General features: G+C 50.9%; 1 protein-coding gene across 4 annotated transcripts in view; it reads right to left on the bottom strand.

Moving 5' to 3' along the window:
- Positions 1-15,974, bottom strand: part of nedd1 (NEDD1 gamma-tubulin ring complex targeting factor) — a 92,316-nt gene extending 76,342 nt beyond the window's left edge. Inside the window, exons 1-5 of one of the 4 annotated variants that reach the window (XM_059987833.1) lie at positions 15,689-15,972; positions 13,196-13,305; positions 3,383-3,526; positions 2,617-2,711; positions 2,339-2,455 (exon numbers count right to left, since the gene is read on the bottom strand). In XM_059987833.1, coding sequence (XP_059843816.1) covers positions 2,339-2,455; positions 2,617-2,711; positions 3,383-3,518 — 348 coding nt within the window. In that variant the 5' untranslated portion in view covers positions 3,519-3,526; positions 13,196-13,305; positions 15,689-15,972. Of the gene's footprint in view, positions 1-2,338; positions 2,456-2,616; positions 2,712-3,382; positions 3,527-13,195; positions 13,306-15,688 lie in introns of all 4 variants that reach the window. The other 3 variants (XM_059987835.1, XM_059987834.1, XM_059987832.1) reach the window with 3 other exon arrangements.
- Positions 15,975-23,872: the final 7,898 nt, after the last annotated feature.

The following is a 23,872-nucleotide window of genomic DNA, read 5'->3' as shown; positions in this document are numbered from 1 at the left end:
GGCCAGGTAACATTTAGGAAATAGTAATCACCAAGTTTTAAAATAGCTCTGAATAGATCTTGTTGGACAGTATTAAGATGAACTAGAGCAAAGTACAAGAGCATTAGGCAAGAACTAAGGAGAGTTAAACTAAGGAGAGAACAGCTTTCTCACATGTAGAAGGGGCTTGAAGACCAACTGCACAAAGAACAAGAGAGCAAGAAAGGACAAGAATAGCATAGTAAAAGCCCCTAGATTAAGAGAGAAGGGATGAATTTAGTCAAGAAGAAAAAGCATGTGCAAGACTTGGGAAGTGAAGATTAAAGTGAGGAATGCAAAGAACTCAAAGAAGGGAATTAGGGAGAGAGTTAGGAGTGGCTAAAGCTGCCCTGCTACTTAAGAAAGGAAATGGGGATAATCCTGGTAATTTCCACCAATGAATCTCACATCAGTGGGACTATTGTAGAGGATTCTTAGGGAGCATTTGGAGAATCATGGCTTAACTGGTGACAATCAATAGATTCAGTTGAGTTTTTTTTTGAGGAGGTGACAAAGGTTAAGCCACGGGCATTGTCTACATGGATTTTATTAAGGCATGTGACAAGGTCTCACGTGGTAGGCTCATGAAATCCACAGTGGCTTGGCTGATTGATGAGACTTATTCTGACTAAAGTTGTCCATAGGGATCAGCACTTAGATTAAACCATTGATGAATGGGTTAGTAAGTTGACAAATGACACAAAAATTGGTATTTTCTACACTATCCACAATAGCACCAAAGAATATAGAGAGATATAGATCAGATGCAGATACGAGTGCAGAAATGACAAATAACAGACGACAGACAAATAACTTGACCAAGTGTGAGTTCAAATGCAAAGAAACAGTACAGTTAATGCAGGACCCTTAACAGTATTGATGCACAGAGGAATCTATAGATCCAAGTCTATAGTTTTCTGAAATTGCCTGCACAAGTTGATGCGGTAGTAAAGAAGGCATATAACATACTTGCCTTTAAAGTTCAAACTACATTTATTATCAAAGCATGCATTCATAAACAACCTTAAGATTAGTTTTCTTGCAGGCGGCCACAAAACAAACACAATAGAACCCATAAAAAGACACACAAAGGCTGTCAAACATATAATGTGCGAAAAAAGAACAAATCATGCAAACAATAAGCGTAAACAAGTAACACACAAACATGAACCCAGAGTCCTCAAAAGTGAGTCCACAGCCACAGAGCCAGTTCAGTGCTGTAGCCAGTCCAGGAGCTCGATAGTTGCAGGCCACAGCCATGGAGCCAGTTGCAGTAGCAAGGTGAACACCAGTTTGTCCTTTGACCTTGATGCCTTTATCTTTTTAAATCAGGCTCAGCGCTTAAATCGGCTAAACATCAATTCATTTTACACTCTTGAGCCAGGGGCCTCTCAGTTCGATCTGGCCTGAAGTTTCAATCTAGCCCCAAACCTGCTCCAGCAATGGCTGCTGCAGCCATAGGTACATTTGCAAAAGTCCAGTTTGCTGAATTCTTCAAACTGTCACAAAAATGCCAGATTGTACAAACAGTTCAAAAGCACAACTCCCAAAGGGAAATTACAGACTGGATTGCAGTGACTGTAGGCCAGAAAAAATATAATTGATAGAACAGTTAGTAGTTTTGCTTGCTACCCGCAGTATGTTGCCATGTCTTATCTTGCCTCAGTACTTTAAGTACTGAGTTCACAAGTCAGCAAGTTAGTTTCAACCTTATAAGACTCTGGTCAGGTGCCTGGTCATCTGCAGAATTACAGTTCTGGTTGCTCATAAGAAGGATGTGCAGATTTTGAAGTTTACCAGGAATCTGTCTGGATTTGCGGTCATAGAGGTTGAACTTGGGCTGGCTTCTCTAGAGTGGCTGAGTGGAGACCTGATAGAAATTTATAAAATTATAGATGGTCAGCATCTTTATCCTGAGGACCAAAATGTCTAATACTGAAGGACACAAATTTAAGGTGACAGGTTAAAAAGATGTGCAAAATGGTAGGTTCAAGGAATGCCATGCCATAGGTGCTATTGGAGGCAAACACAACAGAAGCACTAAAGGGGCTTTGAGAGAAGCGTATGAATGTGCAGATATGGAGGACCCCTTCCCGCACTGTACTGTTCTATGTAAACAAGATTACAAGGTATAAGGATATATCTATCCCAGAGTGCCAAATTATCTGTTCCTGTATGCAACTGCCAAAACAAACCAAAGAACCAATACCAAGCAGAATATCTTCAATTTTCTATGACATCTCCTCAATTTTACATTCCAGATATTAACCGTGCTAATAAGCAAACTATCCAACAGCATGAACCATTGTCAATATAATACCTTCAGGGTTCTGTGACATCTCCTCAACTTTACATCCCAGATATTAACCGTGTTGTCAAGGCCACCACTTACAAAATACTTGCAAGTAGAACCCAGACTTACACACGTCTGCTTTTTCTGTAGAATGAAACAAAACACATCAAACTGGAATCACATTACATGGAAGACAGTTAAGCAAAACTGACATTACATGTTCATAAGTAATTTTCTCACCTTAATAATCACAGGAGAACCATAAATCAACACAAGGTTTAACATTTTAATAAAAGGTTACCTACCCCATCTGCAAAATCTTTTATAGACAGGGGAGTAGATGTACAGGATGATAACACTATTTTGTCCCCAGTGCTGGATGAACTCAACAAATGCTGATGTAGAAGAATGAAGGCAAATCAATTATAAAGATTGGTAATCTTATTTTGCTAACAATAATCAAATTATTAGCACTCTGGACAACAAAAAAAACTTCTGTAAATGAATCAATTATACTTCCAAGCATTCAAAAGTAAACAAAACAAGTTTGCAAGAAATTTATTAACATTAGGCTAGTTTTTAAAAAGCTGGGCATTAGAAAAATCTTCCAAATCTGTGACTACATCGCTGCTCTATCTCAGGCAAACAATTTTAAAGTTGACACTAAACATCGTTTTTTTTTGTATTAGGAACTTAAACATTTTGCTTAATATACAAGGGAATTAACAACTAATCGTGGTAGCATTACGCTTCAGTTTAATCTAAAGTACAGAGACCATGGAACAGCACCAAAATATTGCAAAACAAATGACATGGAGATGTCTAAGTGAGAAAAAGAACAGGAGGAAAAATGGCAAAGGCAAAGAGATCAAGAAAACTTCAAATTTCACTAAGAGTAAAAATTATTCTCTTACATACTTAAAAACATTGATTTGCAAAACAATGCCAAATGTATCTCAGACTTATTAAAATCAATTACCAGATTTTAAGGATAGATCATATCTTGAAATAAACAATTAACACAACTGCAGATGTAACGGTAGCAAAGAATATAATGGAATCAAAGGATATTATCCACAGTCCAGCAAACAGAAGTTACTTCACAGGGCTTCTTATGAGGATTAAATTGTTCCACTACTGTCATGGAAACGGAATCCCAGATTTTAATATCATCCCCGCACGAGGCTAATTTGATGCTATCTTGCATGGTATGTCCTGTGAAGTACAGCCAAAGGAAAATTAAGTAACTTCATAAAAAATGAATTGAGATCTTTACACAAATAAACAAAAATGACAAAATTCAGGCCACTTATACCAATCAATTTAAGTATTCACATTTTGAATGACTGGTAAAGTCTGCAGTGAATATTATTCTCAGTTGGGCAGCACAAGGTCGTCATGATCTGGAGCTTCAAATATTAGTGTTCATTAGGCGATCTGTTCTCTGAACACACCTCTATCTGAAGCCTTAGCTCGCACAAAAGAGAAAAGGTGTAGTTTTTGATTAGTCATCTTGGTCCTAGAACATCTCAGGACACTGTCCTCTACCTTGCCAACTTCAGCTGTTTCATCAATGACTTCCCTACATTACAAGGTTAAAGATAATTATGTTCAATTCTATTCTTAACTCACCAGTGAACACTGCAGCTGATGCTGCCAAGAACAGATAATATTCATGCAACCCAAATACAGGCAGTTTCTGGGTTACAAACAAGTTCCGTTTTTAAGTCGGATTTGTACGCAAGTCAGAACAGGTACATCCAGTATTATTTAGCGTTAGTTAGTCAAACGTTTGTCTTAGTATATATTTTATCTTTCTATGCATATAAAACACTTAAGAAACGTATGTGCTCCAATAATTAATTTGGGGCAGGGCCTTTCACATGCTCCATTATTCTCACTTTATCCTTTAAAATTGTTCCAATCATTAACCGACTGTAGCCTAATGCTTTTCCAATGACTGATGGTGCTTCACCTCTTTCCAAACCTTTTATTATTTCTACTTTATTTTCAATCACAATCACTTCCCGTCAACGGAACAGAAACACTGCGAGCGGCGGGTCCCAACCTCCACCGGCTCCTGAGATCCACTGGGTCCTAAAGTCCACTGCACTAAGACAGGTTAAATGGGACAAGTGGGGGCTGTGCTGGGTTTGGGTATTTGATCCTCCACAATATTCCGCGTGGGAATTTAAACTAGAGGTGGCAATTTTTTTTTACAAGGTCAAGTTGTGAGCTCGACACTGGATTGACATCAACCCGGCATGGAAGCGGTCTGTCACTGGATCAAACTCGGGAACCTCCGTTCTCAAACCCGGTGCTGATCTCACTGCACCACCAGCCAACCGTAACAGGGGTGGGGTCAGGGTGAATCTTGCTAAGAAAAATTTAAGCCAAATACAGTCGGCCCTCCTTATCCGCATGCGTGAATTCAACCAACCGCGAACTGAGGAAACCCGGAACTGCTCTTCCAGCACTTGTTGTTCGAGCATGTACAGACTTCTTTTCTTGTCATTATTCCCTAAACAATGCAGTATAACAACTATTTTACATAGCATTTACATTGTATTAGGTATTATAAGTAATCTAGAGATGATTTAAAGTACAGTATACAGGAGGATGTGCGTAGGTTACCGTGGAGCGGGATCGAAGAAAATCGGAAGTTCTCTTACTAAGTCAGAACAGGTACATCCGGTATTATTTAGCATCAGTTAGTCAAATGTTTGTCTTAGTATATAGTATATATTTTATCTTTCTATGCATATAAAACACTTAAGAACATACGTTTCAGCAGCAGGCTCGGAAATGGAAGTTTTGAGTACTCAAAACCCAGCCTTCTTCTCATCGCTACTGTTGAGATGGTACAGGAGCCTGAAGGGACTCACTTGACATTTCAGGTACAGCATCTTCTCATCCATCAGATTTCTGAATGCACACTGAACATCAGTTTTTTTTAAATAACTTTTAAAACTAATTTAAATATATATAACCAGTAATTTATAGCTAATTATTATTTATTGGATTATGATAGTGCTGGTGAATCACAGCAACAACTTGCTGGCAATAAACAAGATTAAATAACCACTGCAATCAATAGCCTGTGACTTCCCTTTCAGAGCTGAACATCGGGCAGATGGGCCAGATGATTAGCTTTGACAAACTTCTACAGATATGGCGTGAAGAGTACATTACCTGGCTGCATCTCAGCCTGGTACGGAAAACACCAATGCCCTTGACAGAAAATCCTACAAAAAGTAGTGGACACAGCCCAGTCCCTTATGGGTAAAGCCCTCCTCACCATTGATCACATCTACAGGAAAGTAGCATTCATCATCAGGGCTCCCACCACACAGGACATGCTCTCTTCTCACTGGTGCCATCAGGAAGACAGTGCAAAAGTCTTAGAATTCACACCACCAGGTTCAGGAACAGTTATTACTCCTCAACCATCAGACTCTTGAACAAAAGGGGATAACTTCACTTGGTCCATCACTGAACTGTTCCCACAACCAATGGACTCACTTTCAAGGACTCGTCATCTCATGTTCTCAATATTAGTTTATTATTATTTCTTTCCTTTTGTATTTGCATAGTATGTCTCCTGTAAAGTCAATAGACAATAGGTGCAGAAGTAGACCATTCGGCCCTTCGAGCCTGCACAGCCATTCTGAGATCATGGCCTATCATCTACTATCAATACCCGGTTTCTGCCTTGTCCCCATATCCCTTGATTCCTCTATCCATAAGATACCTATCTAGCTCCTTCTTGAAAGCATCCAGAGAATTGGCCTCCACTACCTTACGAGGCAGTGCATTCCAGACCCCCACAACTCTCTGGGAGAAGAAGTTTTTCCTTAACTCTGTCCGAAATGACCTACCCCTTATTCTCAAACCATGCCCTCTGGTACTGGATTCTCCCATCATCTGGAACATATTTCCTGCCTCGATCTTGTCCAATCCCTTAATAATCTTATATGTTTCAATCAGATCCCCTCTCAATGTACTTAATTCCAGCGTGTACAAACCCAGTCTCTCTAAACTCTCTGCTTAAGACAGTCCTGACATCCAGGGAATTAACCTCGTGAATCTACGCTGCACTTCCTCTACAGCCAGGATGTCCTTCCTTAACCCTGGAGACCAAAACTGTACACAATACTTCAGGTGTGGTCTCAATGCAAGAGGATTTCCTTGCTCTTGAACTCAATTCCCTTTGTAATAAAGGCCAACGTTCCATTAGCCTTCTTTACTGCCTGCTGCACTTGCTCATTCACCTTCAGTGACTGATGAACAAGGACTCCCAGATCTCTTTGTATTTCTCCCTTAGCTAACTCTACACCGTTCAGATAATAATCTGCCTTCCTGTTCTTACTCCCAAAGTGGATAACCTCACGCTTATTCACATTAAACATCATCTGCCAAGTATCTGCCCACTCACCTAGCCTATCCAAGTCACCCTGAATTCTCCTAACATCCTCATCATATGTCACACTGCCACCCAGCTTAGTATCATCAGCAAATTTGCTGATGTTATTCTCAATGCCTTCATCTAAATCGTTTATGTAAATTGTAAACAGCTGAGGTCCCATTACCGAGCCCTGTGGCACCCCACTAGTCACCACCTGCCATTCTGAGAAACACCCATTCACCGCTACCCTTTGCTTTCTATCTGCCAACCAGTTTTCTATCCATGTCAATGCCTTCCCCCCAATGCCCCGAGCTTTGATTTTACCCACCAATCTTCTATGTGGGACTTATCAAATGCCTTTTGAAAATCGAGGTACACAACATCCACTGGATCTCCCCTGTCTAACTTCCTGGTTACATCCTCGAAAAGCTCCAACAAATTAGTCAAGCATGATTTACCCTTGGTAAATCCATGCTGGCTCGGCCCAATCCTATCACTGCTATCTAGGTATGCCACTATTTCATCCTTAATAATGGACTCTAGCATCTTCCCCACCACCAATGTCAGGCTGACAGGTCGATAGATCTGTTTTCTCCCTCCCTCCTTTCTTAAAAAGTGGGATAACATTAGCCATTCTCCAATCCTCAGGAACTGATCCTGAATCTAAGGAACATTGGAAAATGATTACCAATGCATCCGCAATTTCCAGGGCCACCTCCTTTCGTACCCTAGGATGCAGACCATCTGGACCTGGGGATTGTCAGCCTTCAGTCCCATCAGTCTACTCTTCACCGTTTCCTTCCTAATGTCAATCTGTTTCATTTTCTCTGTTACCCTATGTCCTTGGCCCATCCATACGTCTGGGAGATTGCTTGTGTCTTCCTTAGTGAAGACAGATCTAAAGTACTCATTAAATTCTTCTGCCGTTTCTCTGTTTCCCATAACAAGTTCACCCAATTCATTCTTCAAGGGCCCAACATTGTTAACTATCCTCTTTCTCTTCACATACCTAAAAAAGCTTTTGCTATCTTCCTTTATATTCCTGGCTAGCTTGCGTTCATACCTCATTTTCTCTCCCCGTATTGCCTTTTTAGTTAAGTTCTGTTGTTCCTTAAAAACTTCCCAATCACCCGTCCTCCCACTTACCTTAGCTCTGTCATACTTCCTTTTTTTTTAAAAATGCTATGCAATCTCTGACTTCCTTTGTCAACCACTGTGGCCCCTTTCCCCCCTTTGAATCCTTCCTTCTCTGGGGGATGAACTGATTTTGCACCTTGTGCATTATTCCCAAGAATACCTGCCATTGCTGTTCCACTGTCTTTTCTGCTAGGCTATCCATCCAGTCAACTTTGGCCAGCTCATCACTCATGGCTCCATAGTTTCCCCTGTTCAACTGCAACACTGACACCTCCAAGCTGCCCTTATCCTTCTCAAATTGCGGATAAAAACTTATCATATTGTGATCACTACCTCCTAATGGCTCCTTTACTTCAAGATCGCTTATCAATCCTGTCCATTACATAACACTAAATCCAGAATAGTCTTGTCCCTGGTCGTCTCTCGTACAAGCTGTTCCAAGAATGCATCCCTTCGGCACTCTACAAACTCTCTATCCTGTGGTCCAGCACCAACCTGATTCTCCCAGTTCACCTGCATGTTGAAATCCCCCATAACTACTACGACATTACCTTTGTCACATGCCAATGTTAACTCCCTATTCAACTTGCACCCAATATCCATGCTACTGTTTGGTGGCCTGTAGACAATACCCATTTTGGTCCTTCATCCTGTCTGCTAGAGCATTCTCATTACTTCCTTTAGCTCTCCTGATTTCCTTAAGTGTTCTCTTGCATTTCTTACACTCAAGTACCTCATTTGTACCTACCTGCTTACACATGCGATGTACATCCCTCCCCCTCCTTAACAAGGTCTCCAATATCTCTCAAAAACCAAGATTTCTTAAACCTGTTATCCTTGCCTTTTATTCAGACAGGTACATACAAACTGCACTCTCAAAATTTCACCTTTAAAGGCCTCCCACTTACCAAAGAACACCACAGCATAGTACAAGCCATTCAGCCCACAATGTTGTGGCGACCCTTAAACCCTGTCCCCCATATAACCCTTCACCTTAAATTCCGCCATATACCTGTCTAGAAGTCTCTTAAATTTCACTAGTGTATCTGCCTCCACCACTGACTCAGGCAGTACATTCCACACTGGTAAAAAACCTTTCTCTAATATCCCCCTTGAACTTTCTTCTCCTTACCTTAAAGCCACGTCCTCTTGTATTGAGCAGTGGTGCCCTGGGGAAGAGGTGCTGGCTGCCCACTCTATCTATTCCTCTTAATATCTTGTATACCTCGATCATGTTTCCTCTCATCCTCCTTCTCTCCAGAGAGTAAAGCCCTAGCTCCCTTAATCTCTGATCATAATGCACACTCTCTAAACCAGGCAGCATCCTGGTAAATTCCTCTGTACCCTTTCCGATGCTTCCACATCCTTCCTATAGTGAGGTGACCAGAACTGCATACAGTACTCCAAATGTGGCCTAACCAGACTTTTATAGAGCTGCATCATTACCTCATGACTCTTAAACACAATCCCTCCACTTACGAAAGTTAACACTCCATAAGCTTTCATAACTACCCTAACGACCTGTGAGGCAACTTTCAGGGATTTGTGGACGTACCCCCAGATCCCTCTGCTCCTCCACACTACCAAGTATCCTGCCATTTACTTTGTACTCTGCCTTGGAGTTTGTCCTTCCAAAATGTACCACCTCACACTTCTCCGGGTTGAATTCCCTCTGCCACTTCTCAGCCCACTTCTGCATCCTATCAATGTCTCTACAATCTTTGACAATCCTCAAAACTATCCCCAACACCAGCAACCTTTGTGTCATCTGCAAACTTGCCAACCCACCCTTCAACCCCCACATCCAGGTCATTAATAAAAATCACAAATAGTAGAGGTCCCAGAACCAATCCTTGTGGGACACCACTAGTCACAACCCTCCAATCTGAATGTACTCCCTCCACCACGACCCTCTGCTTTCTGTAGGCAAGCCAATTCTGAATCCACCTGGCCAAACTTCTCTGGATCCCATGCCTTCTGACTTTCTGAATAAGTGTACCATGTTGTACCTTGTCAAATGCCTTACTAAAACCCATGTGGATCACATCCACTGCACTACCCTCACCTATATGCCTAGTCACCTCCTCAAAGAACTCTATTAGGCTTGTTAGACACAATCTGCCCTTCAAAAAGCCATGCTGACTGTCCCTGACCAGACCATGATTCTCTAAATGCCCATAGATCCTATCTCTAAGAATCTTTTCCAACAGCTTTCCCACCGCAGACGTAAGGTTCACTGGTCTATAATTACCTGGACTATCCCTACTACCTTTTTTGAACAAGGATTCCCTCCAATCCTCCGGTACCATTCCCAAGGACAACAAGGACATAAAGATCCTAGCCAGAGGCTCAGCAAACTGTTCCCTCGCCTCGTGGAGCAGCCTGGGGAATATTCCGTCAAGTCCCGGGAACTTATTCCTTGTGATGTATCTTAACAACTCCAACACCTCCTCTCCTTTAATATTAACATGCTCCAGAACATCAACCTCACTCATATTGTCCTCACCGTCATCAAGTTCCCACTCAGTGGTGAATACCATAGAGAAGTATTCATTGAGGACCTCACTTACTTACACAGCCTCCAGGCACATCTTCCCACCTTTATCTCTAATCTGTCCTATCTTTACTCCTGTCATCCTTTTGTTCTTCACATAATTGAAGAATACCTTGGGGCTTTCCTTTACCTTACTCACCAAGGCCTTCTCATGCCCCTTCTTAAGCTTTCTTGCTACCCTATATTGCTACCCTATATTCCTCAATAGACTCATCTGATCCTTGCTTCCTAAACCTTACGTAAGCTGTCTTCTTCCACCTGACTAGATTTTCCACCTCACTTGTCACCCATGGTTCCTTCACCCTACCATTCTTTATCTTCCTCACCAGGACAAATTTATCCCTAACATCCTGCAAGAGATCCCTAAACACTGACCATATATCCATAGTACATTTCCCTGCAAAAACATCATCCCAATTCACACCCGCAAGATCTAGCCTTATAGCCTCAATTTGCCCTTCCCCAATTAAACATTTTCCTGTCCTCTCTGATTCTATCCTTTTCCACAATAATGCTAAAGGCCAGGGAGTTGTGGTCACTGTCCCCTAGATGCTCACCCACTGAGAGATCTGTGACCTGACCCGGTTCGTTACCTAATACTGGATCCAGTATGGCATTCCCCCAGTCGGCCTGTCAACAAACTGTGACAGGAATCCATCCTGGACACACTTAACAAACTCTGCCCCGTCTAAACCCTTGGAACTAATCAGGTGCCAATCAATATTAGGGAAGTTAAAGTCACCCACGATAACAACCCTGTTATTTTTGCACCTTCCCAAAATCTGCCTTCCAATCTGCTCCTCGGTATCTCTGCTGCTACCAGGGGCCCTATAGAATACCCCCAGTAAAGTAACTACTCCCTTCCTGTTCCTGACTTCCACCCATACGGACTCAAAAGAGGATCCTGCTACATTACCCATCCTTTCTGGAACTGTAATAGTATCTCTGACCAGTAATGCCACCCCTCTTCCCCTTCCCCCTCCTATCTTTTTAAAGCACTGAAATCCAGGAATATTGAGAATCCATCCTTGCTCTGGTACCAGCCAAGTCTGTGTAATGGCCACTACATCATAATTCCAAGCACAACTTTGCCAGAGAACACACTATCCCAATCCACATTTGCCAAATCCTTTCTGATGTCATCAAAATTGACCTTTCCCCAATTTAGAATCTCAACCCTTTCGGAGTTCAGCCAGTTCCAGTTCCAATTCCTCAACATGGTCTAGCAGAAGCTACAGCTGGATGATGCACTTCTTGCAAGTGAAGTCATCAGGAACACGAGGGGTCTCCCTGCCTTCCCACATCCCACATTTTACTCGACTGCCAGTCATCCCATCACTCAAACTGTGCAATGAGAAAGAAAGAAAATTAAACAAAGAATATTCTGCATTGTAATTGCTTTTCCCTTGTACTAACTCAATGAACTAGTCATGAAATTATCTCTATGAATAGCATGCAGAACAGTTTTTCACAGTACTTGGTACAACTGACAATAACAAAGCGATTTGCCAATAATAATAATGATTATTATGACCAGACTTTGCTTACTTAACCCAGTTTAATTTCTTAAGCCTTCGTCATCATCCTGTCTACTTGCATGGCTGCTTTCAGCGAACTATGCACCTTTACCCGCAGGTCCTTCTGTTCCATAGCACTCCTCAGCACCCTGCATTCATTGTATAGGCCCCATTCTAGTTTGAATGTCCAAAATTCATTCACACCCAAGTTGAAATCTATTTGCTGTTTCTTAAGATCACCTTGCACTTCATTGTAACCTCTATTATCAACAAGACACCTAATTTACTATCACCATACATGACCTCCCACACGCAAAACCACACTGACTATTGTCAACAGGCCTCGACTATCCAAGTGATGGTAGATCTTGTCCCTCAGAATCCCCTCAGTAACTTCCCTGGAAACGAAGTCAGATTCAGCAGTCTGTAGTTCCCTGACCTTTGCTACACTTAGCCAACCTCCAACCTTCTGGCTAATAATAAAGCAAAAACCTCTACAAGGGCATCCGCAACATCTTCGCCAACCTCCCATAGGTCCAGGGTTGGTGCAATTGGGTCAGGCCCTGGGGATTTACCCATCTTAGTTCACAACAAACTGCAAATATCTCCTTCTTCATAAGATGCATATGACCCAAGACTTAACTACTTACTAGCCTCATTTCTTTGGAATCCACTATATTGTCCTTAGTAAAGACCAAGGGGAAAGAGATGTTTGAAAACCTTAGCCATGTCTTCTGACTCCACACACAGGTGGCCCTGATAGCCTTGAAGATCTGGTCTCTCCCTTGTCATCAATTTGCTGTTATTATAACTGAAGAACCTCTCTAGATTACCTTCAATCTTGCCTGCCAAATCCACCTCATACCTCCTGATTTCCTTCTTATACCCAGTGTTAAAACTTTTTTTTATATTTGATGGATTGTTTCATAATCAGCTGCCCAAATGTAATTTCCTTTTCAGAGCTACAATACCTCTCATCAGGCAGGGCTTTCTGAACTTGTTATGTGTACCTTCACCCTAACAGGATTATGCTGTCCCAGACTCTTGATATGACCCTTTTTAAAAGCCTCCCACTTACCAATTGTTCCTTTGTCTTTAGTCACCCAGTTAACCCTGGCTAGATTCTGCCTAATGCTCTCAAAGTTGTCCCAGCTTCACTTCAGGACCTAAACCTCTAAACATGTTCTTATTTTCAGAAGTACTTTAAAAAACTATTAGAATTGTGGTCACTGAACCCGACTTGTTCACCAAATGCCACTTCAGTTACTTGCCTTATGAGGGGGTCCCATATTGCTCCTTCCTGACTAGGTTCCTCTATACACAGTGGATTCTGGTTAATTGGGCCGTCAGTTAATCGGGCAACTGCTTATTTGGAACAAGTCTGAAAGAACAAAAACTTATCGAGAAAATAGCCCAATTCCTTCATTTATTCAGGACACTGCACCGTTTAATCAAGGCTTTAGATTGTTGCCGAATAGTTTTGAACTAGACGCACATACTAGTGTGGCTGTTAGCCACTACACTCTGCTTCGAGTGAACAATTTTTTTAATACAGTATCAGTTATGCTTGTATTAAGTGATTTTTGTCACTGACAGTAGGCGAGAAATAAGTAGCAAGACAATTCAGAAAGAAGACTATACCAAGTACTGATGAAAGATACCATCTGAAATGCCCTGAATGAAAATATGAATGGGTGGGTTAGAAAGTTCAAAGAAGATACAAAGATTCGTGATATATACAGATCAGTGCAGATATGGGTAGAGAAATAGTAGATGGTGTTTAATACAACCAAATGGGAGGTGTTGCACTTTGGGATAGCAAATGCAAGAGGCCAGGACTGGCAGGATCTTTAACAGTTGATCTAGAATGGGATCTTGAAGTCCAAGCTCAAAGCTTCCTGAAAGTGGCTGCACAAGTTGACAGGGTGGTAAAGATAGCACTTACCAGATGCTTGTTTTTATTATTCGATCAGGAAGTGATGTGGCAGCTTTATAAAGTTCTAGCAAAGCAACATCTGGAGTATAGCCTTCAGTTCTTGTTACCACATTATAGAAAAGCTGTGGAGGCTTTGGAGGGGGGTGCAGAAAAGGTATACCACAGTGCTGCCTGGATTAGAGGAGTTGTGATTCAAGAAAAGGTTAACTGGGGTTTGGTCCTCTCAAGCAGCAGAGGCTGAGGGGAGAATAGATAGAAATAAGACCGAGGCATACACTACCAGTCAGGATCTTTCTTCCAGTCAAAATGACAAACATTAGGGAGCATACATTTAAGGTGAGAAGGGGGACAAGTTAAAAGTATTTCCCCCAAAGAGATGGGTGCCTGACTGGGGTGGTAGGGAAATACGACTGAGACATTTAAGAGGCTCTTGGACACATGGTGCTGAGAAGGCACAAGGGATTAGTTTAGTTCAGCTTTTAATTAATTTGGCACAACAGCATGGCCAAAAAGTCCTTCTCCTGTACTGTATTTTTCATTGTACTAGAACAAATATGAGCTAAGGAAATAGACAGTACCCTTTTGGGAGACATTTATACTCAACTTTCACCCCACCAGTCTGCACAGTTTCAATTCTCCTAATGCCTTCAAAGTCTCTGTTAACAACTTCTCCCCTACTGTTCCCTTACCAATATCCTTCTCCACTTCAATAATACATGGAATTGTGTTTTCTATGCTCCTTCACTTTTTCCTATTTATGCTTGCTCAGCTTTTGGCCAGTTTATACTCCTTATTCTTGATACCATTTTGAGTTCAACTCCTGAATGTTTGTGTATACATGAACCACAACACTTGAGTCTACCCCTCAATTTGCCCTCTACTTATATGGCACCATACACAAAACTTGGTTTGAGGTTCTCAAAGTTGGTTGCAGGGGACTGATCTAACATATCAAACTTAATGGTCACAATTCTGCTTCTCTCTGCATTTCTGTGACATATGCAGCTGTCTGCTGTGTAATTTTACTCCTTATCTTCACAAGTGGTGACTAATTCACACCTGTTGGACAGAACTGATGGCTGCTAATCCTGCTTCACTACCCCATGCCTAACAGTCAAGTCCATTCCTTTCTTCTAGAATGTGACTATTCTGGTTTAAACTTATCAAAAGTTATTTCCTAGTTTACGTGCATCTCAATTCCAGTTCAATGAAGCACCAGATTCAAATTAGTGCCACCTGCTTAACTGCTTGCACAGGTTGATCTCAGCATTCACAAATCCACAGATATTTTGGACATATAACGTGCTATGTCCTATCCCTGGCTAATCTTACTTCGTTAAAACTTTCATTCAACATTTAATCCCAGTCCTAACAAAATGTGCTGATAGATTTATTGGCTGTTGTAAATTGCAACTTAATGTAATAAATGGGAAAAGAATCGAACTGGAGTTGATGGAACTGCGGGAGACAACAGATTTTCAGGGTACTGAGGAGGGAGGATTTATGTTGGGAGCAGAGCTGATCTGTGTAATCGATAAACCCCAGCAAAGAGCAGTGTTGCTACTGGCCTTGTCCCTTTCATTGAATAACCACAAGACAAAGGGTGTGAGGTACTCCGATATGTCCCTGAAACGTGTCCCGATTTGGTTAGTGCGGAGCGAACTGTGCTCCCCTGCCCAAGCGTTCTGGCTCACCCCTCACTGCCCACTCGCCGCTTCTCTCAAAGTGAGCGAGAGTTGGAGGAAGCCGCAGCCCCAGCCGGCGCTCTACCTCCACGCCATCACCCACAGGCCCAAGCCTCGGTGTGGGTGAGGGGAAGCACCCTTACCTGTAGAACTCTGCTGGTTCCCGACCCTCCGTCCCCTGGGGTCCCAGCCAACCCCAGGGCGCTTGACACAAGGGCTCAACGGACTACCGGGGCTCGAGTACAGAAAGTGGCCACTTAATCATCGGGCCACAGGCTCTTGTTACCTCTGCCAGTGGATATCCGAGAGTCACCAAGGTTCGGGGTGACGAACCCTGCAGTCTCAGCACCGCCTGTCCAGGCCCCTCACCAGCCTAAACGCAAGCCAGTTCTGGCGCCAAGCGCAACCAGGCGCGCATGCGTACTGTTGCGACACACGCAGGCTCCGCCCCTTTATCGCACACCCGCCCCGTCGACCCCACCCCCTCCTCCGCACCGCCTCCAAAGGCCTCACTCCCTCCGTCGACCCCACTCCTCCCCTCACACCACCTCCAAAGGCCTCACTCCCTCCGTGGTCCCCACTCCTCCCCTCACACCGCCTCCAAAGGCCTCGCTCCCTCCGTGGACCCCACTCCTCCCCTCACACCGCCTCCAAAGGCCTCGCTCCCTCCGTCGACCCCACTCCTCCCCTCACACCGCCTCCAAAGGCCTCGCTCCCTCCGTCGACCCCACTCCTCCCCTCACACCGCCTCCAAAGGCCTCGCTCCCTCCGTCGACCCCACTCCTCCCCTCACACCGCCTCCAAAGGCCTCGCTCCCTCCGTCGACCCCACTCCACCCCAGCACCGCCTACAAAGGCCTCGCTCCCTCCGTCGACCCCACTCCTCCCCTCACACCGCCTCCAAAGGCCTCGCTCCCTCCGTGGACCCCACTCTGCCCCAGCACCACCTCCAAACGCCTCGCTCCCTCCGTCGACCCCACTCCTCCCCTCACACCGCCTCCAAAGGTCTTGCTCCCTCCGTGGACCCCACTCCTCCCCTCACACTGCCTCCAAAGGACTCGCTCCCTCCGTGGACCCCACTCCTCCCCTCACACCGCCTCCAAAGGACTCGATCCCTCCGTCGACCCCACTCCTCCCCTCACACCGCCTCCAAAGGCCTCACTCCCTCCATGAACCCCATCCCTCCCCTCACACTGCCTCCAAAGGACTCGCTCCCTCCGTCAACCACACCCCCTCCCCTCACACTGCCTCCAAAGGACTCGCTCCCTCCGTCGACCCCACCCCTCCCCTCACACCGCCTCGAAAGGCCTCGCTCCCTCCGTCGACCCCACCCCCACTCCAGCACCGCCCTCAAAGGACTCGCTCCGTCCGTCGACCCCACTCCTCCCCTCACAACACCTCCAAAGGACTCGCTCCCTTTGTGGACCCCAACCCTCCCCTCACACCGCCTCTAAAGGCCTCGCTCCCTCCGTCGACCCCACCCCCTCCCCAGCACCGCCTCCAAAGGACTCGCTCCCTCCGTCGACCCCACTCCTCCCCTCACACCGCCTCCAAAGGACTCGCTCCCTCCGTGGACCCCACCCTCTCCCCTCACACCGCCTCCAAAGGCCTCGCTCCCTCCGTCGACCCCACTCCTCCCCTCACACCGCCTCCAAAGGCCTCGCTCCCTCCGTCGACCCCTCTCCACCCCAGCACCGCCTACAAAGTCTTCGCTCCCTCCGTCGACCCCACTCCTCCCCTCACACCGCCTCCAAAGGCCTCGCTCCCTCCGTCGACCCCACTCCTCCCCTCACACCGCCTCCAAAGGCCTCGCTCCCTCCGTCGACCCCACTCCACCCCAGCACCGCCTACAAAGGCCTCGCTCCCTCCGTCGACCCCACTCCTCCCCTCACACCGCCTCCAAAGGCCTCGCTCCCTCCGTGGACCCCACTCTGCCCCAGCACCACCTCCAAAGGCCTCGCTCCCTCCGTCGACCCCACTCCTCCCCTCACACCGCCTCCAAAGGTCTTGCTCCCTCCGTGGACCCCACTCCTCCCCTCACACCGCCTCCAAAGGACTCGCTCCCTCCGTGGACCCCACTCCTCCCCTCACACCGCCTCCAAAGGACTCGATCCCTCCATCGACCCCACTCCTCCCCTCACACCGCCTCCAAAGGCCTCACTCCCTCCATGAACCCCATCCCTCCCCTCACACTGCCTCCAAAGGACTCGCTCCCTCCGTCAACCACACCCCCTCCCCTCACACTGCCTCCAAAGGACTCGCTCCCTCCGTCGACCCCACCCCTCCCCTCACACCGCCTCGAAAGGCCTCGCTCCCTCCGTCGACCCCACCCCCACTCCAGCACCGCCTCCAAAGGACTCGCTCCGTCCGTCGACCCCACTCCTCCCCTCACAACACCTCCAAAGGACTCGCTCCCTTTGTGGACCCCAACCCTCCCCTCACACCGCCTCTAAAGGCCTCGCTCCCTCCGTCGACCCCACCCCCTCCCCAGCACCGCCTCCAAAGGACTCGCTCCCTCCGTCGACCCCACTCCTCCCCTCACACCGCCTCCAAAGGACTCGCTCCCTCCGTGGACCCCACCCTCTCCCCTCACACCGCCTCCAAAGGCCTCGCTCCCTCCGTCGACCCCACTCCTCCCCTCACACCGCCTCCAAAGGACTCGCTCCCTCCGTCGACCCCACCCCCTCCCTTCACACCGCATCCAAAGGCCTCGCTCCCTCCGTCGACCCCAACCCCTCCCCACACACTGCCTCCAAAGGCCTCTCTCCCTCCGTCGACCCCACTCCTCTCCTCACACCACCTCCAAAGGCCACGCTCCCTCCGTGGACCCCACCCATCCCCAGCACCACCTCCAAAGGCCTCGCTCCCTCCGTCGACCCCACCCCTCCCCTCACACCGCCTTCAAAGGCCTCGCTCCCTCCGTCGACCCCACTCCACCCCAGCACCGCCTACAAAGGCCTCGCTCCCTCCGTCGACCCCACTCCTCCCCTCACACCGCCTCCAAAGGACTCGCTCTCTCCGTGGATCCCACTCCTCCGCTCACACAGCCTCCAAAGGACTCGCTCCCTCCGTGAACCCCACACCCTCCCCAGCACCGCCTCCAAAGGCCTCGCTCCCTCCATCGACCCCACTCCTCCCCTCACACCGGCTCCAAAGTCCTCGCTCCCTCCGTCGACCCCACTCCTCCCCTCACACCGCCTCCAAAGGCCTCGCTCCCTCCGTGGACCCCACTCCTCCCCTCACACCGCCTCCAAAGGACTCGCTCCATCCGTGGACCCCACCCACTCCGCAGCAACGCCTCAAAGGCCTCGCTCCCTCCATCGACCCCACTCCTCCCCTCACACCGCCTCCAAAGGCCTCGCTCCCTCCGTCGACCCTACACCTCCCCAGCACCGCATCCAAATGCCACGCTCCCTCCGTGGACCCCACTCCTCCCCTCACTCCGCCTCCAAAGGCCTCGCTCCCTCCGTCGACCCCACCCATCCCCAGCACCGCCTCCAAAGGCCTCGCTCCCTCCGTGGACCCCACCCCTCCCCTCACACCGCCTTCAAAGGCCTCGCTCCCTCCATCGACCCCACTCCTCCCCTCACACCGCCTCCAAAGGCCTCGCTCCCTCCGTCGACCCCTCTCCACCCCAGCACCGCCTACAAAGTCTTCGCTCCCTCCGTCGACCCCACTCCTCCCCTCACACCGCCTCCAAAGGCCTCGCTCCCTCCGTCGACCCCACTCCTCCCCTCACACCGCCTCCAAATGCCTCGCTCCCTCCCTCGACCCCACTCCTCCCCTCACACCGCCTCCAAAGGCCTCACTCCCTCCGTGGACCCCACTCCTCCCCTCACACCGCCTCCAAAGGCCTCGCTCCCTCCGTCGACCCCACCCCCTCCCCAGCACCGCCTCCAAAGGCCTCGCTCCCTCTGTGGACCCCACCCCTCCCCAGCACCGCCTCCAAAGGCCTCGCTCCCTCCGTCGACCCCACCCCCTCCCCAGCACCGCCTCCAAAGACCTCGCTCCCTCTGTCGACCCCACTCCTCCCCCCGAACCACCTCCAAAGGCCTCGCTCCCTCCGTGGACCCCACTCCTCCCCTCACACCGCCTCTAAAGGCCTCGCTCCCTCCGTGGACCCCACTGCTCCCCTCACACCGCCACCAAAGGCCTCTCTCCCTCCATGGACCCCACCCCTCCCCTCACACCGCCCCCAAGGCCTCGCTCCCTCCGTGGACTCCACTCCTCCCCTCATACCGCCTCCAAAGGCCTCGTTCCCTCTGTGGACACCACCCCTCCCCAGCACCGCCTCCAAAGGCCTTGCTCCCTCCATCGACCCCACTCCTCCCCTCACACCGCCCCCAAAGTCCTCGCTCCCTCCGTCGACCCCACTCCTCCCCTCACACCGCCTCCAAAGGCCTCGCTCCCTCCGTGGACCCCACTCCTCAACAGCACCGCCTCCAAAGGCCTCGCTCCCTCCGTGGACCCCACTCCTCCTCTCACACCACCTCCAAAGGCCTCGCTCCCTCCGTGGACCCCACTCCTCCTCTCACACCGCCTCCAAAGCCCTCGCTCCCTCCGTGGACCCCACTCCTCCTCTCATACCACCTCCAAAGACCTCGCTCCCTCCGTGGACCACACTCCTCCTCTCACACCGCCTCCAAAGGCCTCGCTGCCTCCGTGGACCCCACTCCTCCCCTCACACCGCCTCCAAAGGCCTCGCTCCCTCCTTGCACCCCACTCCTCCCCTCACCGCCTCAGAAGGCCTCACTCCCTCCGTGGACCCCACTCCTCCTCTCACACCGCCTCCAGAGGCCTCGCTCCCTCCGTGGACCCCACTCCTCCTCTCACACCACCTCCAAAGGCCTCGCTCCCTCCGTGGACCCCACTCCTCCCCTCACACCGCCTCCAAAGGTCTCACTCTCTCCGTGGACCCCACTCCTCCCCTCACACCGCCTCCAAAGGCCTCGCTCCCTCCGTCGACCCCACTCCTCCCCTCACACCGCCTCCAAAGCACTCGCTCCCTGCGTTGACCCCACCCCCTCCCCAGCACCGCCTCAAAGGCCTCGCTCCCTCCGTCGACCCCACCCCTCCCCTCACACCGCCTCCAAAGGCCTCGCTCCCTCCGTGGACCCCACCCCTCACACCTCCTCCAAAGGCCTCTCTCCCTCCGTGGACCCCACCCCTCCCCTCACACCGCCCCCAAATGCCTCGCTCCCTCCGTCGACCCTACACCTCCCCAGCACCGCATCCAAATGCCACGCTCCCTCCGTGGACCCCACTCCTCCCCTCACTCCGCCTCCAAAGGCCTCGCTCCCTCCGTCGACCCCACTCCTCTCCTCACACCACCTCCAAAGGCCACGCTCCCTCCGTGGACCCCACCCATCCCCAGCACCGCCTCCAAAGGCCTCGCTCCCTCCGTCGACCCCACCCCTCCCCTCACACCGCCTTCAAAGGCCTCGCTCCCTCCATCGACCCCACTCCTCCCCTCACACCGCCTCCAAAGGCCTCGCTCCCTCCGTCGACCCCTCTCCACCCCAGCACCGCCTACAAAGTCTTCGCTCCCTCCGTCGACCCCACTCCTCCCCTCACACCGCCTCCAAAGGCCTCGCTCCCTCCGTCGACCCCACTCCTCCCCTCACACCGCCTCCAAATGCCTCGCTCCCTCCCTCGACCCCACTCCTCCCCTCACACCGCCTCCAAAGGCCTCACTCCCTCCGTGGACCCCACTCCTCCCCTCACACCGCCTCCAAAGGCCTCGCTCCCTCCGTCGACCCCACCCCCTCCCCAGCACCGCCTCCAAAGGCCTCGCTCCCTCTGTGGACCCCACCCCTCCCCAGCACCGCCTCCAAGGCCTCGCTCCCTCCGTCGACCCCACCCCCTCCCCAGCACCGCCTCCAAAGACCTCGCTCCCTCTGTCGACCCCACTCCTCCCCCCGAACCGCCTCCAAAGGCCTCGCTCCCTCCGTGGACCCCACTCCTCCCCTCACACCGCCTCTAAAGGCCTCGCTCCCTCCGTGGACCCCACTGCTCCCCTCACACCGCCACCAAAGGCCTCTCTCCCTCCATGGACCCCACCCCTCCCCTCACACCGCCCCCAAGGCCTCGCTCCCTCCGTGGACTCCACTCCTCCCCTCATACCGCCTCCAAAGGCCTCGTTCCCTCTGTGGACACCACCCCTCCCCAGCACCGCCTCCAAAGGCCTTGCTCCCTCCATCGACCCCACTCCTCCCCTCACACCGCCCCCAAAGTCCTCGCTCCCTCCGTCGACCCCACTCCTCCCCTCACACCGCCTCCAAAGGCCTCGCTCCCTCCGTGGACCCCACTCCTCAACAGCACCGCCTCCAAAGGCCTCGCTCCCTCCGTGGACCCCACTCCTCCTCTCACACCACCTCCAAAGGCCTCGCTCCCTCCGTGGACCCCACTCCTCCTCTCACACCGCCTCCAAAGCCCTCGCTCCCTCCGTGGACCCCACTCCTCCTCTCATACCACCTCCAAAGGCCTCGCTCCCTCCGTGGACCACACTCCTCCTCTCACACCGCCTCCAAAGGCCTCGCTGCCTCCGTGGACCCCACTCCTCCCCTCACACCGCCTCCAAAGGCCTCGCTCCCTCCTTGCACCCCACTCCTCCCCTCACCGCCTCAGAAGGCCTCGCTCCCTCCGTGGACCCCACTCCTCCTCTCACACCGCCTCCAGAGGCCTCGCTCCCTCCGTGGACCCCACTCCTCCTCTCACACCACCTCCAAAGGCCTCGCTCCCTCCGTGGACCCCACTCCTCCCCTCACACCGCCTCCAAAGGTCTCACTCTCTCCGTGGACCCCACTCCTCCCCTCACACCGCCTCCAAAGGCCTCGCTCCCTCCGTCGACCCCACTCCTCCCCTCACACCGCCTCCAAAGCACTCGCTCCCTGCGTTGACCCCACCCCCTCCCCAGCACAGCCTCAAAGGCCTCGCTCCCTCCGTCGACCCCACCCCTCCCCTCACACCGCCTCCAAAGGCCTCGCTCCCTCCGTGGACCCCACCCCTCACACCTCCTCCAAAGGCCTCTCTCCCTCCGTGGACCCCACCCCTCCCCTCACACCGCCCCCAAAGGCCTCGCTGCCTCCGTCGACCCCACCCCCTCCCCTCACACCACCTCCAAATGCCTCGCTCCCTCCGTCGACCCCACCCCCTCCTCAGCACTGCCTCCAAAGGCCTCACTCCCTCCGTCGACCCGACTCCTCCCCTCACACCGCCCCCAAAGGCCTCGCTCCCTCCGTGGACCCCACTCCTCCCCTCACACCGCCTCCAAAGGTCTCACTCTCTCCGTGGACCCCACTCCTCCCCTCACACCGCCTCCAAAGGACTCGCTCCCTGCGTTGACCCCACCCCCTCCCCAGCACCGCCTCAAAGGCCTCGCTCCCTCCGTCGACCCCACCCCTCCCCTCACACGGCCTCCAAACGCCTCGCTCCCTCCGTGGACCCCACCCCTCACACCTCCTCCAAAGGCCTCTCTCCCTCCGTGGACCCCACCCCTCCCCTCACACCGCCCCCAAAGGCCTCGCTCCCTCTGTCGACCCCACCCCCTCCCCTCACACCACCTCCAAAGGCCTCGCTCCCTCCGTCGACTCCACCCCCTCCTCAGCACCGCCTCCAAAGGCCTCACTCCCTCCGTCGACCCCACTCCTCCCCTCACACCGCCTCCAAAGGCCTCACTCCCTCTGTCGACCCCACTTCTCCCCTCACTCCGCCTCCAAAGGCCTCGCTCCCTCCGTGGACCCCACTCCTCCCCTCACCGCCTCAGAAGGCCTCGCTCCCTCCGTGGACCCCACTCCTCCTCTCACACCACCTCCAATACCTCGCTCCCTCCGTGGACCCCACTCATCCCCTCAAACTGCCTCCAAAGGCCTTGCTCCCTCCGTGGACCCCACCCCTCCCCAGCACCGCCTCCAAAGGGCTCGCTCCCTCCGTCGACCCCACTCATCCCTTCACACCGCCTCCAGAGGCCTTGCTCCCTCCGTGGACCGCACTCCTCCCCTCACACCGCCTCCAAAGGCCTCGCTCCCTCCGTGGACCCCACCCCTCCCCTCACACCGCCTCCAAAGGCCTCGCTCCCTCCGTGGATCCCACCCCCTCCTCAGCACCGCCTCCAAAGGCCTCGCTCCCTCTGTCGACTCCACTCCTCCCCTCACACCGCCTCCAAAGGCCTCGCTCCCTCCATCGACCCCACTCCTCCCCAGCAGCGCCTACAAAGGCCTCGCTCCCTCCGTCGACCCCACTCCTCCCCTCACACCGCCTCCAAAGGTCTCGCTCCCTCCGTCGACCCCACTCCTTCCCTCACACCGCCTCCAAAGGCCTCGCTCGCTC

This window comes from Hypanus sabinus, chromosome 13 (genome assembly GCF_030144855.1).
Source record: "Hypanus sabinus isolate sHypSab1 chromosome 13, sHypSab1.hap1, whole genome shotgun sequence".
Lineage (NCBI taxonomy): Eukaryota > Metazoa > Chordata > Chondrichthyes > Myliobatiformes > Dasyatidae > Hypanus > Hypanus sabinus.
This window is presented reverse-complemented; position numbering and strand designations above follow the sequence as displayed.